A 13,932-nucleotide genomic window follows, 5' to 3' on the forward strand; every position below is an offset into this window, starting at 1 on the left:
AACGTGGATGTTTTGAGACAGGCAAGGAATGCTTTGAAGCATATCATTATATATTGTATATTTGGCAGGGTGTTCTGTGATTCATAGCAAATACTGGGAAATGACAAAGCAATACATAACAAAGTGTAAAAGAAGCATCGGGTGGGTCTGAGTCGATGTTCCAGGAATATTAAGAACTTCTGCTGTCTCGAAATCCATGGGTTTCTGAACATCATCAGCTGTGGATATGGAGGAGAAAGGGCTGATCGGTTATATGGCTGTGTTGAAATATGTTGAGCACTTCAAGTCTTTGTTGTAGTGTTTTCGGGTCAGTAAATAGAAGAGAGTGGGTTAGTCAATGTTAGAAGGAAGCAAAGCTAGCAATTTTCACAATACTCTCCTCTTTCAGCTCCCAACAAAGATGTGACTCTAGCTGAATTAGGACGTTGATGTGCTTTGTGCTTTTCATATTACATCTACTATCTTGCCATAAATAATTCTGAACATGAATTTATTTTGAGAGTAAATTATTGTCCTTGTTTAATACGATTAACACAAAATAGAGATTCAAGTTTTTAAGTCTTTAAAATACTCTATGCCATATAAAAAGATGTTTTGTGTTCTGCAACGGAATGCTTTGACCTCTGCCAGATCGGCACAAGTTATAATCCCTGTGCATTTGTAATTACCAAAGTGGTTTGGATGACTTTACTTAGTATTAAATCCTGACATCATCTTTAAGTATAGAAATCAAACTTCTTGTAATTAAGATTGTATCAATAAAGTTCTCACATTTCACATCTTTTCCGGTAGTCATAATAAACCCAAATTGTATGATTCATTGCCTACCTTAAGTATTTGTTCTTTCCGATATTGCCAGGCTACTGATGTGTAAACAGAAATGTAAATATATGCTTGCGGATGGGGGATTGTTTGGGCTTGCACAATAGTACTGAATCATTTGAGCAGGTCTCCTTGCTCTGTACTGTGGCCTTAACAAATGCTGCTCAGAAGTGCAGCTCCAGAACACAGGGAGCTTGTTTGGACTCAATGAAGCTTGCGATTTTCTGCTCTAAACATACTCCGTCCTAATTGTAATTTCTAAACTAACACTTTTCAGTTCACAGGTCCATTATGAGATACACAAAATGTACAGATTCATAGTCAGTAAAAGGTGCTTCTCTTCTAATATCCTCTGTGATCTGCTGAAGTAACTAGGTTTTATTTAGTATGTGTGTGAAAGGAGGAAAAAGGAGAGAGGACTTTTACAGCACTTAAGCTATTCCTTCTAGAAGGTTGTTTCAGGCATTCTTCCAAATAAAAATGCAGGTTGTTATGCGTACGAAGTTCCAAAAGTTGTTTTATTATTATATGAGTATTTTACAGCTATAGATTAAAAAGCTGGAGTACATAGCATTCTGCAGCTGATCGCGTTTGTATCAATTCCCATGTGTTCAGGGAGCGTGTGTGTGTATGCATGTGTATGTTGGAAAAAGAGAGCATACATGTGTAGGGAATTGTTACAAACATGCAAGTCGCTCCCATGAGACAGCTGCTTTTTTGGCTGCATCTCTGTATTACCCCATAAAAAGCTTCTTTAACTATTACAAATTGTTATTCAAGTGATTTACTGAGTTTGAGGATGCTGCCCCACATCGCAAGCGTGGCATCTTTTCTGAGATAATTATTTGAGAATTTTAAAGAAAAGCCAAGAACAGCAGCACAGATCTGCAGAGATGTGGGCGTTACATGCTGTGCCCGTGAAATACGTAAGCATAGTTGCTGCCCAGATTTTATGCAAAGGTGATGGTGTTAATGAGCCCTGCAGTACCTAGGAAAGCAGGCAGCTTGTAGAGTCTTGCTTGGGGCAGCAAATTTCCCAGATACAGTAACTGAAATGAAGATTAACAAACTCATGGTGTTTGTGAGTTATAGAGAAGCCTGACTACTAATTCCGGAGAAGCATGACTTTCATATTAATAACATTTATCTTACTCTGATAAGCTCAAGAAATGTTCCAAGGCTTTGGCCACGCCTTCCTCCTCTGCTGCTGCAGGCTGTTGTCCATGCGAACTCCTGCATGTCGCCATGAAGAACCTGGATTGCAGGTTCATGCAGTGCCCTCCCAACACTGAAGTTGGGTCGGGTTTCTTGGGGCCATGTGTGGTTGAGCTCTGACCATCTCCAGGGATGATTCTGACCATCTCCAGGAGATTTGTAGCTTCATTGGGCCCTTTCCCCATCATGCTATCACCCTTGTTGTTAAAGAATTAAGATTTTTTTTTTTTTTTTTTTTTTAATGTCTGGTCATAATTTCCTTTGTTGCAGCTTGCGTCTGTAGCCTCCTATCCTTTTGCTGTGCACCTCTGAGAAGAATCTGGCTCTGCCATGTCTGTACCTACTCAGTAGGTAGTTGAAGGCAGGAATGGGACCCCATCGTTTGCCTTCTCTTCTTTGGGCTCTATACGCACGTGTCTCTGAGCCTCTCCTTGTGCACTCGAGCCCCCTGACCATCTTGACAGTCCTCCACTAGACTTGCTCGAGTTTGTCAATGTCCTTCTTGTGCTGGGGAGCTAAAACTGGGCACAGCGCTCTAGCTGCGGTCTGGCAAGTGTCAAATAAAGGAGAAAATCACTTCCCTAGACCTCCTGTCTTTGCTTTCTTACTAACGGAGTCCAGTATGCAGCTATCCTTCACCACTCAAGATGATCACTCACTTCGAACCCGTCCACCAGGACCCTCAGGTCCTTTTCTGCAGAGCTACTTTCTGTCCGGTCCATGCCCAGTTTGTGCTTGTGCTTGAGACTAGTCCGTCCAAATGCAGGACTTCATATTTGACTTTGTTGAGTTTCACGAGGCTGCTCTCAGCCCATGTTTCCAGCCTGTTGAGACCCCTTGAAGTGGCAGCCTTACCCTCCAGCTTATCAACCATGCTCCTCAATTTCACATCACCTGCAAACTTGTTGGGGAATGAGATTTCCTCTGTCTCTTCCTTCCACATCATCCCTGAAGTTCAATCAAATCCAGATGGGTAGTTTGGTGAAGAGGAGTAACATGCTCTTAGGGTAAGACACAGCTAATTAAAATGCAATATCTGTCCTCACCTCATCATAAGCTTAGCGGCAGCTCTAGGTAGGAGGGAAATATTTTTCCTAACGGGCTAATTCTGTACAATTTCTGCTGCTATCTGCTGCTATCTGCCCCAGAGACAGAGTGTTGAACTAGTTGCAGCAACAGACTGTTGTAATCTAGCTGCTATTTGCTATTAGAGCGTGCTCCTCTGCATGTTTTTGTTGTTTGTTTTTTTGGGAGCGTTAATTTAGTATCCATTCAAGGCTAAATTCTAAAATTCTTGCTTTATCTTCGCTCTTTAGACAAGCAAATACTCCTCCTGTGTGGTTTAAAAAAAGGGCGTAATGCTGCAGTATTTTACTTCAATGTCAAAATGAATCAAATCTTGGAAAACTTTGCCTTCTATTGCTTGCATAAATGCACATATGCAAACACCAGTTTGCATTTTATCAGTTATATAGTTGTTCAGTTTGTAGTGAAATTTTTACATGAAATTCTTTAGCCCATCTATATACTTAAATAATAAGTGGAAACAGTACGGATGTCTGTCAGGTTGAGAGGAAGAAAACCTCGGGTTTTCAAGACTACTTAAATAAGAATGGTTCAGTAAATGAGATGCAGTACATAGGTACTTGAGGGGAAACCCACTACTTAAGTTTTTCAGCATGAACAAGCGCTTGTTGAAGGAGAAAATGCCTACTGAAAAGGGGAAAACACCACGCCATCTATCGTCACCACCTAGGCAGGGCTGAAGGGAGCTGTGGGAAAGCTGAGCAGGGAGGCACAGAGGAGGGTGGGAGCCCTGCAAAGGGCTCATTGGCAGAAGAAGGCAGGAACGTGATATGTTTTAGCTTGGGTGGCTCTGGGAGGAGCAAGTGTTGGGATTAAAGCGTCTTGGTGAAATTGTTCCTTTTCTTTTCAGACACAGACAGTGAGTTTCATGGGGTGGATTTTCTGCCAGAAGATCTCAGCGAGGCTCCAGAGGAGACAAGAATGAGGGTGAACAAGAAATACTCCTGTCTACCTGCTGAGGAGAAGGGGATCCACATTATCAACATCCGAGCTATTGAGGATATAGGATATGACCAGCATGAGAGTACAGTGAGTAAAGGACTTGCCAGATGTGCCATAACTGGCATACCGTGCTTTACCCCTTAGCTTATTTCTCATTCTTTCCATTCCCAGGATGCTCTGAAATCCTCTCCCTCCCTTTCTCAGAGGTGCTGTGGAGGATTGCCACCGGCCACAGTACATGCTAATGTACTGGGGTTTCTTCTTTGATGTGAAGAAGGGAAGCAAGGGATCCTTGTTTAACCTGTAGCATAAAAAGGGGTTGGCTATTCTCAGAGTAATCAATCCGGCAATAAGGCTGTGGCAGCCTTCAAATCTCTTTGCCCATATAGAGTAGAACAGAAAAAAATGTCTGAAATTTCATGCGAAAGCTATTGTTAACATAGGTAACGTTAAACTAATATTCTGTAGCACACAATAGAGGTTAGATTTCCAGCGTCATTAATTGTGCCTTGGTTAAATTCTTTAACACCAGTTTGAAGGAAAGTTAGTAATACGAATACCCAACAGGATTAGGAGTTGGTTATGTCATAAACACATACAAAGGAGTTTATTTAGGTGAAGGAATTGAGGTGGAGTGGGCTATATAACAGATCTCGCTGGGGAAAGATGTACCTGAAAAAGCAATACTTGATTCACTGTGCTTGTGCTTAATTAGGATGGAGCGTGGAGGAATAATTCTGTTAGAGCGTAAACATCCCTCCTGCTGTGGTAAAACTGAAATGTCTTTTCTGTGTCTCATTTGCAACCGAAGGGGCATGAGCCTTACGTGGTCGAAGTCAACGCAGCTCACTCTCTATTTCAGCGTAGCAGCACTGCGAGAAAGGATGTGGCCTACGAGTACCTTTCAGCATTAATACCACATCCTTAGAAGAATCTAACCGTTTCTTTCTTTAAAACAGGACCAACAGGCTTCTTTGAGTCTTCTGGCTGCATCCCTTTCGCAGTAGGATATAGCTATTCTCATATATTAATAAATTTAGTATCCACAGTGCAGCACCCTTCTCCTAAATTATCTGTGAGTCAGCTTTTCAACAGCAAAGTTCAAAGAAATGGGAAGAAGCTCTCATTCACTTTCTGCAGTGTGACCTGTCCCCTTCCCGGTGGCAGTGGCTCAAAGAAACAGAGAAACTAGGGATTTTCAGTGCCGCTTTCCTCTGCCCAAGGCGTGCTCCAGGAGGAGAGGGGCTGTGGCCAGCATGTACTGATCTCTCCCGAGCTCCCCAAGCAGTTAGGAGCATCTGACACACTCACTGCTGTCATCTTCAAGAGCCATCTTCAGTCCTGCCCGTTTCCTTTATTTATTAGCCTCCAGAACAGACCAACTTATTGCTGTCCCTCATGAAGTCAGTCCAGTGAGGGTAGGAAGTGGTTGGCGCCTGAGTCTTTTGCCTGTTTTATCTCCCTGCACTTATCTGAACATCTGTCGGTTCAGCCCAGTTTTTCAGAAATTGATATTTAATTAATTAACAAGATCAACACATCTTTAAAAATTAAATACAATTAGTTATCTTAAAAGAAATCCCAGTGTTCCTGTATCTTGTTTACAACAACTATTTACTCTGAAGAGGCATTATATCCTGAAAATCCAGTTAGTTACTATTTCTTAATAGTTTGTTTCTATACAAATTTGCATAACTGAGTTGCCTGCCACAAGCAGACTGTCAGCTTGCTTTAAAAAAATGTTCTGAATTCACAGGTGCATGCCATTAATCATGAAGCAATCAGAAAATAATAGTTATTAATGGTCGTCTTCTATATTGTAGTTATGCTTAGGAACTACATAGGAATATCTAGATAGAGCACAAACATGAGCAGCTTGTGCCCTGAAGAATGTGTTATTGCCATGGCTAAATAAGACAGATGTGGAGCAGGGGAAAGAGGGAATAGGACAAAGAGTGAATTCTATGGTGGCAGCAAATGCTATATTGTTTTATCATATTTTTATGTATTTGGAACAAAGGGTTTAGGTTAAATGGAAAAGAGAGATGGGATCCTGAAAGAAAAGGAGAGAAAAACAGATAGCAAAGGCAGCTGTGGAGCAAAGCTGCGAGGGACTGAGGAGATGGGGACCTGCAGCCAAGCTGGCCGTGGGCAGACACGGGCAAGTCAGGCGTTGGAAAGCAATGGATGTTCAGGCATCCCGCCCTCGGCAGGCGGCTGCTCCACGCACTGCCGGCCATCGCAGGCTTCTTGCTGTGTGTTATTGCTATGCGCTCATCTGATTACACTTTCTGAATTACTTCTTCAGTGCTCCTCCTCCTCCCTCCAAGCCCAGGAAGATGGGGTTTGCTGCTTGAATTTGTTGTCTGAGTAAAAATCTTCCTGAGGCAAAAGGGGAAGAACAGACTGTCCCTTAAAGACATTGATTTATAGTTATGGTAGCTGGGACCTGCCCTCCCCAAAGCGATGTTCAGAGAAATATGCAAATGGTGTAACGTTGGCAGGGTTTTGATGAAGTTTTGGCTATATTGGCTGCGATATACTCTACAGTAAGCTCAGAGGTTGCTCTTTTCATCTGGGGTTTAAAAATTGGACTGTCTTAGAAACAACTGTTTGCAAATAACTTGCATTCACGGTTTTATGTATGAAACAAGCAGAAGGTGTACACATCCCACACGGGTTTTGACCGATATGATTTGCAACTGATGGCCAATTGCTATCACTTGGAGCACAAGTCCTTTTCCCTCTGTGGAGGTTTAACATTCTTCTGTAAAATTAAAAGCCAGAAAATGTCCCTGGTCCCTGAAAAGCCACTCCTGTGATGAGTATATTTTGTAAAAACAAATGCAAGTTACTAGTGAATTTTCTTTTTTTTTTTTTTTTTTAATGGTCTGTGCATCTCCAAGGGTAGAATTGTGATTTATGCATGAGAAGTGATATCGAAAGTAGAAATGAATAATTGTTTGTACTTTTGTATGTTTCTATGGTTGCCCCATGCAGTTTTCAGATAAATGCTTGGACACGGAATTGTGTTTTAAGACTTACATTTCTTGCATCTTGCAACACTTAACACAGCATTAATTCAAGATGGGAATAAAGCCTTTGCCACCATCAGACTGCAAAGCAACACAAGTTTTATAAGTGGGGAAAAAAAGTGATGAACTCAGTAAGCAATGAGCCCACTTCCCTGGCTACGGTCCATCTGCGTTTTTGGCCGCGCTTCATGACCAGCTGGCTCCCTTCAGTCTGTATCTGAGATGATCTCTTTCTCAGATGATACAAACTTGCAACGATAGATAAGAGAAGTGAGAAATGTTTGCATATGATATTAATCTATTTGTTAGAATTGAAACGCAGATGTCTTGGGTGGAAAAGGACAGATGATCTTAGTGGTGATTAACCCCCAAAGGAGAAAACCAAATCCACCAAGTAGATGACTTATGAACTAGTGTGCTGGTAATTAGATTAAATCCCAGTCATTTTATCTATTTCTTTCTGGCCAATAAAATCCCAGCTGGCTATCAGTAAAATTGCAGGTGTTAACTTGCAAAATTGTTTTGAGTAAGTAGCACGTGGGGGCTCTTTCCATTTGCGTGCTGTTTGAAGATGGGTCATTGTGTGCTCCAGGCAAGGAGTCCTTGATACAAGGATATGGTCTGTCTGGTGTCCGTCTTAGTGTGTGTACTCATTATACTTCTCCTCTCTCCTTCTCTCCACACCCCCATTCCCTGCTTCCAGTTATTAAATTCCCTATCCAAAAATCCAGATGCTGACTGCAAATATGGACTCTACTTCAGGGATGGCAAAAGAAAAGTAGACTACATCCTAGTTTATCATTACAAGAAGTCCTCAGCAGGGAAGACACTCACCAGGAGAGTTCATCACAATGATTCAAGTGCCCGAAGCACCAAGCAGGACCAGCCCCTTCCCGGGAAGGGAGTGCAGCTGGAAATGGGGGAAAGCGAACCTCACGTGGATTACCACGAAGACGACAAGAGGTTTCGCAGGGAGGAGTATGAAGGGAACCTCGTGGAGGCTGGTCTGGAACTGGAACGCGATGAGGATGTAAGGACCCATTTCAAATGGTTAAAGATAAGGAGGGTAACTGGTGGTCAAATCCTGGGAGATGCTGAACCGTTCCTGTGAACCTGGCTCTGATCAAGGTTACGCAAGCTCAACTCTTCCAGAATTTGATTTCAGTTCTGGCAGCGGCGTCCTCGCCCACTGATTTAATTCGCTTCACAGGAATGGGCCGTGGTGTTATTAATGCCCCAATGAGGTGAAGTTTCTTACTTTTCTTGGCCAGGGCTCGTGGCACATCCACTATTGCAACACAGCTTGTTGATGTGTTGCCGTATCTAGAAGTGAGGCTTAAATTGCTCTGAACACTAATCCCAGTTTGGTGGGTTTACAGTGTGCTGTGGTTTGGATCCACTGGTAGTTCCAGTTCTGATGAAAAATACCTGATACAGACAGTGACATTTTTATACCTCAGTATAGACTTCAAGAGAATTAAATTTGTTTGGGAGGTTCTGGTACATGCTCTAGCTCGAGCGCGTGGGTCTGTGTTACAGTTTGCTCTTTCCATTCTTAGACATGAACAGTACAGCTTGTAACGCCTTTCACCTGTACCCTGAAAACAGCGTATTCTATTAAAAGACCATTAGACTATATAAAAAATGATGTGTGTGAAGTACTGCCAGTGTGTGATTAGTAGAAACAGGCACAGCCGTATTAAGTTCAAAGAAAGCTATTACAATTAACTGATCCAACCAATATGCCTGAAACTCCTGTGAGAAAGGGTAAACATTTCTACTGGTTTTATTTACAGGATCTAAAAGTTGAGATTAAATATCTAGACCTGTGATCAGCGTTTAAAAAAAAATCTGCCACCTGTTATTCACAAATTACAGGCATGTACATAATGATATATATATATATATAAATAAAATATATATTTTGCATAGTATAATGCAAAAAAAGCCTTTCACTTCTCCGTCTCCCAGATGAAAATAAGCCTTGCTTTGTGTAAAACCTGCAAGTTGTTGTAGCGAACTGGAAACTTGCCTGTGCCAAGTCATAGATATTTAAATCCTTTGCAAGATGGGAGGTCCCCACCTATGACATGTAATATGATTTCAAATGATGCAGAAGGGCTCAGGGTTCAAGCCAGGACACCGTAAAAGAGAGACAACCCCGTCCTTTCAGTACAAGATATCAAACCAGATCAGGAACGTATAGAGATGAAAGCAAGCTGCAGGGATTTACATCAGCTTCCATATCCAGCACATTAGTGTAGGGGGAAAAACCTGCAATCACTTGGGCTTGAAAAGCATGCCACGAAGTTGCGTTGGAGGCTTTACTAATTGCAAAAGAGCAAAGGTTTCTTAATCAGATGATGTTTACTAAGTCACTTAAACTCTCTTCAATAAAGTAAATTCAAAGGGGGTTTGGAAGCCATGCCTTATGGGAAGGCTGGCAGTTATTTACGTCCTCCGAGTAACTGATTTCTAGAAAGCCAGTGCAGAATATAGTTGCGTGAAAGCTAGTTATTATAATAACTGCCTGAGTTGACACAGCAGCAAGATTAGAAAGATTCATTAAAGTTTCTTTCTGTTCTGTTTGCTGAATGCCTGCTAGTTTGATATCATTTGTCCCATGGCTTTGAAATGATTACTCCCGTGGAGTAAATACGGGTGTATGTGGGAGTGCCAGAAGCAAACCCCCATGTCCAGCCATCTAGAACAGAGCTCAGAGAACTAGAGGGATGCAAGCATATTACCATTAACACTTGTGGTTTTTTTCCCCTTTTGTTTTGTTGAATTCTTCCTAGCAGTTTTCCTCATTAAAATGCGTAGTGTTTTAATGCAGATACTCACATCTGTGTCTGAGGCTGCTTCTTTCTTACCGCAGTTCTGGTCCTTTGAGATACTGAGCAGCTCCTAGGAGGCAGCAGGGACTCTCTCAGCTCCATTAATTACAACGCACTCACGAAATCATATCATTTGGCTGGGTGCCTATGCTTCAAATTTAACTGGCTTAGTCTGTGTTTGTGTCCATAGTTATTAGCTTTTATTTCCCAAACAATTTTTATCTGTTTAACCTTGTGGTAATTGTTCTGGAAGACAATAGCATTTTTGAGTCACATTTTGTAGCAGCTCAGCACAGAGAGGTGTTCAGCGATTGTCCTGTTGTTAGAAACTAGCTGTCTCAAATGAGATTTAGTGTGTTGGCAGTAATAGACTGTTCCTTAAATACGTATGAAACACAAGGGGGAAAATACTTAATTTCCTCTCATCAGTAACCTTTTCTCTTGCCTTTTTTTAAGACTAAAATCCATGGAGTTGGATTTGTAAAAATACACGCACCGTGGAATGTATTGTGTCGAGAGGCAGAATTTCTTAAGCTCAAGATGCCCACAAAAAAGGTGAGTCCTGATTTTCTCTTTTCCTCTGGAAGGCATAGTTCAAACGTATGCTCATCTCTGAGCACCTTACAATGTAGACTTTTCCTCCCACAAGCATTTTTAAAATAGTTAACTAATCTGTACAGAAAAACGAGAGCCACAAACTTGCTTGCTTGCTTGGGACAGCAGAAAGAATAAGTGGAAGGAGGAATGGAAATCAAGAATTCCCAGCCGCTACCGCTATGTGTACGCGATGCGAGTGATTTCACACAATGCCTCATCCTCTCAGCATGTTTTAAAAGAAGAGGTTGCAATTGATGATGAAATCTATGTGTGCATTTTGGAGGTTTTTTTCTCACCCGGCATGCTAGACAGCTAAAAAAGAACATAAGAGTAACAATTCGCGTGCAGTAGTCTCACTGGGTTTAGTGACTCTTCGTGTACATCGTTAGTCATTTTTGCAGGAGTTGGGACTACTCTACCACAAAATAAATTACCTTTCAGAATATTTGAAATATCATTAAAGAAATGACAGTATATTTTCATCAATTCTAAATCATCTGTGATAGATAGCTACCTGTTCAGTGAGCATAGCTTAGAGATGGATTAATATTTAAACACATACTAAGTGCATGTCCCAGACTGCAGAGGGAAGTCTATAATGGAGCCAGAGACAGTCTCAAAGCCCAGCGTCATTTATTACAACGCTAAAACCACACTTTTAGTTTGGATTTCATATTAATCCCCATTATTGCCTCACTTGCCACCCATTTTAATCAGAAGCACAATTAGATTAAAAAAAGCGTGTTGTGATCCTGCGGTTAAAGCTTCATTCCCACAAAAGAAAAGTCAGGGTGGGCATTTTGTGGGGCTTTTTTTTGTGTGAAAGAGGCCACCTAAGCCTGCAGGCATTGCCCGGGAGAAGCGATGTGCCTGAGAACACCCTCAGACCCCTAAAGCCCTATTTGCAGCCAAGCATCTTGCAGTGGGAGCCCTGCCCTGGATCGGCACATCGTTTTTGGGGCTCAGAGAGGGAAGCTCTTTTGTGACTTGCTAACACAATTCCCGCTTTTAGTGCTACAGAACAGCAATAGACAATTCAGGATATTTTGGTTCCTTTATATGGAAGAGGGGAAACTCCTGAAACCTGCACAATATTCCCGGGAAAGCCCCCTGGGAGAGGAGACCACTTCTGTTGTTTTGCACAAGGGCTCCGTAGCTCCTGCTTTTCTTTGTCCCATTGCACCGAGAAAATAGTAAATGCCAGAGGAGCGGGTGTCTCACGGGCCAGTGCCGAGTATATCTCCACTGAACACCCCAGCCTGATTATAAAACATTTGATAATTTGATTTGGAATCAAACACAGGCCGTGCTTTGGCTCAGAGGAGAAGCGATAGGCTTCCTCTGCTTGCCTTGGTTTGACTTTCCTGTCCATCTGTGTGTTTCTGAATGTTTTCAAGAAGGTAAGCTATATTCCTCGATAATATATTCTGATGTATTTACTTCATTGATGGTTTATTCCTTACAGTTCGCTCTCTCTTATGGATAACCAAAAAGCAATAAGCTTTTACTGTTTTTCTCTTTGCCCACTCAGATGTATCAGATCAATCAGACCCATGGTCTTCTGAAAAAGATTAATTCTGTAATTCAAAAAATAACAGAGCCCATCCAGCCAAAAGTAGCAGAACACAAACCTCAGACGGTGAAGCGCCTCTCCTACCCCTTCTCCAGAGAGAAACAGCACCTGTAAGTGAAAGCTTTCCGTAAATGTTCATGTCAACAGGCTCCAGCCTTCCTGATAGCAGCTAAGGCACCAAAAGGTGAAAGGGAAAATGAACGCCAACTCTTTCTTAGTGATTAGTGTAAAGAATATTTCCGTTTTGCAGTAAATTTACTTTTTTTTTTTTTTTTTTTTTTTTTGACTCACTGTTGAGGAGCGAAGCTTTGTAGAGCCCCTCTGTGAAATCTCTGTGCTGCTGTTGTGGTATATAATGCGTATCTATGTAACTATATGCATCAACTGTTAGACTGCCGAACAAGATTTATAATGTGGTTTACAATAGTCTTTTTTCCATGTAAAATAAAATGCTCAGTAAAATTCGTAGCCAGAGATGTGGGTTGATAAATTTCAGAATAATTTCATTCATCTGGTGTGGGCAGCTCACACATGTACTGCCAACCAGGGCTCGACTTTGGAAATGCTATGAAGCATTCTGTGATAGCTTTGCCATTGATTTCAGATCAGTAAGAAGAGCTGTAAACGTGGGTGTAGGAAAAAAATCATAAGGTGGGGCCCAGCCAAAGTTTTGACTGCCCTGGATCGCTTTGCTGCTGCTCTTCCTTGGCCGGCATCCCAGAGGAGAAGCTTTGAAGGCTGTGTTTCTGTATGTGCCAGCTGGAACAAATAACAGTCCTAGGGCAGGATTTCTTCACTGTACATACAGGGGTTTTCGTTTTTAATCAAGGGATGCAGAACACTGATGGAGTTGTGTGTGTTAGTTGGGCCAGTCAATGTATGTGACGTTTGAAGTGTTCTTGGACTTGCAGGAAATGCATTTATGTATTTATTTGCATGTAGGATGTTCCTACAGCAGTTGAGCCTGGTGGCTCAGAGAAAGCCCCAAAGATGCTCCTTGGCTTAGGCGTGGATGTGCCTTATGCTGTTTGCAGTGGTAGTTTTTTTCAGTGAGACCAACCTGTGTCTTTGCTGAATAAGGGAGGCAAGAGTGGCCTCACAAGGTTTAAGGTACAGACAAAATGTAAAGATTATTAGGAGAAACTCAAGGCCAGCAGTGGTCGGGAATTCAACTTAAATGAGCATCAACAGTCTCTTCTGTGCAGAAAAACCTATAAATATATAAAACCAGTGAAACACAGAAGCAGCCTCTTTAAAATATGAGAGTTGGGATGGACTTTCTCTTTAACGAGCTTTCTACAAGCTATTCTTTAATGTTAGCTACGAGAGATCCCCAGGAGAAATGAAAATATTGAAGGGGTCAACAAGAGCAGGAAATTACTGGCTTTTTTTTTAACCTAATGGGCTTCCTTCTAATCTTTTAACAGATTTGATTTGTCTGACAGAGATTCCTTCTTTGACAGCAAAACAAGAAGCACTATAGTAAGTACTGTATATAAATAATTTATGGTGGATAGTGCCTTAGTCGCGGTGTTAATGGCCCCTTTGCCAGCTTTAGTACAAGGCCTGTTGCAAGTTTGCCTTTCTTAACCAAATGCCAGGGATCGCCTGTGACATCAGTTATTGAAATTATAAATAAAACATTTCCAGCTTTAGCTTATTTAATGAACAGTCTTTGATGCTAACACGTTGCTGCCTTTTGGAAAATCATTTGGATCTTCTTTCTAGTTCACAGTTAATCTGGGGCATAGTTTCTTAGTAGATGTATCACCGGCAAGGAGTACATTTAGATTCTACTGCTGCTTCTGCCACCAGCTACCCGCAC

General features: G+C 41.7%; 1 protein-coding gene across 2 annotated transcripts in view; it reads left to right on the forward strand.

Annotated features, from left to right (window-relative positions):
• ANO1 (anoctamin 1) overlaps nt 1–13,932 on the forward strand; it is an 80,814-nt gene that overhangs the window by 30,668 nt on the left and 36,214 nt on the right. For both annotated transcript variants that reach the window (XM_082317245.1, XM_082317246.1), the window contains exons 2-6: nt 3,974–4,152; nt 7,804–8,130; nt 10,394–10,492; nt 12,066–12,217; nt 13,535–13,589. In XM_082317245.1, the coding sequence (XP_082173371.1) occupies nt 4,045–4,152; nt 7,804–8,130; nt 10,394–10,492; nt 12,066–12,217; nt 13,535–13,589 (741 nt within the window). In that variant the 5' untranslated portion in view covers nt 3,974–4,044. The remainder of the gene's footprint in view (nt 1–3,973; nt 4,153–7,803; nt 8,131–10,393; nt 10,493–12,065; nt 12,218–13,534; nt 13,590–13,932) is intronic.

The sequence above is a fragment of the Platalea leucorodia genome (assembly GCF_965183815.1).
Source record: "Platalea leucorodia genome assembly, chromosome: 7".
NCBI lineage: Eukaryota > Metazoa > Chordata > Aves > Pelecaniformes > Threskiornithidae > Platalea > Platalea leucorodia.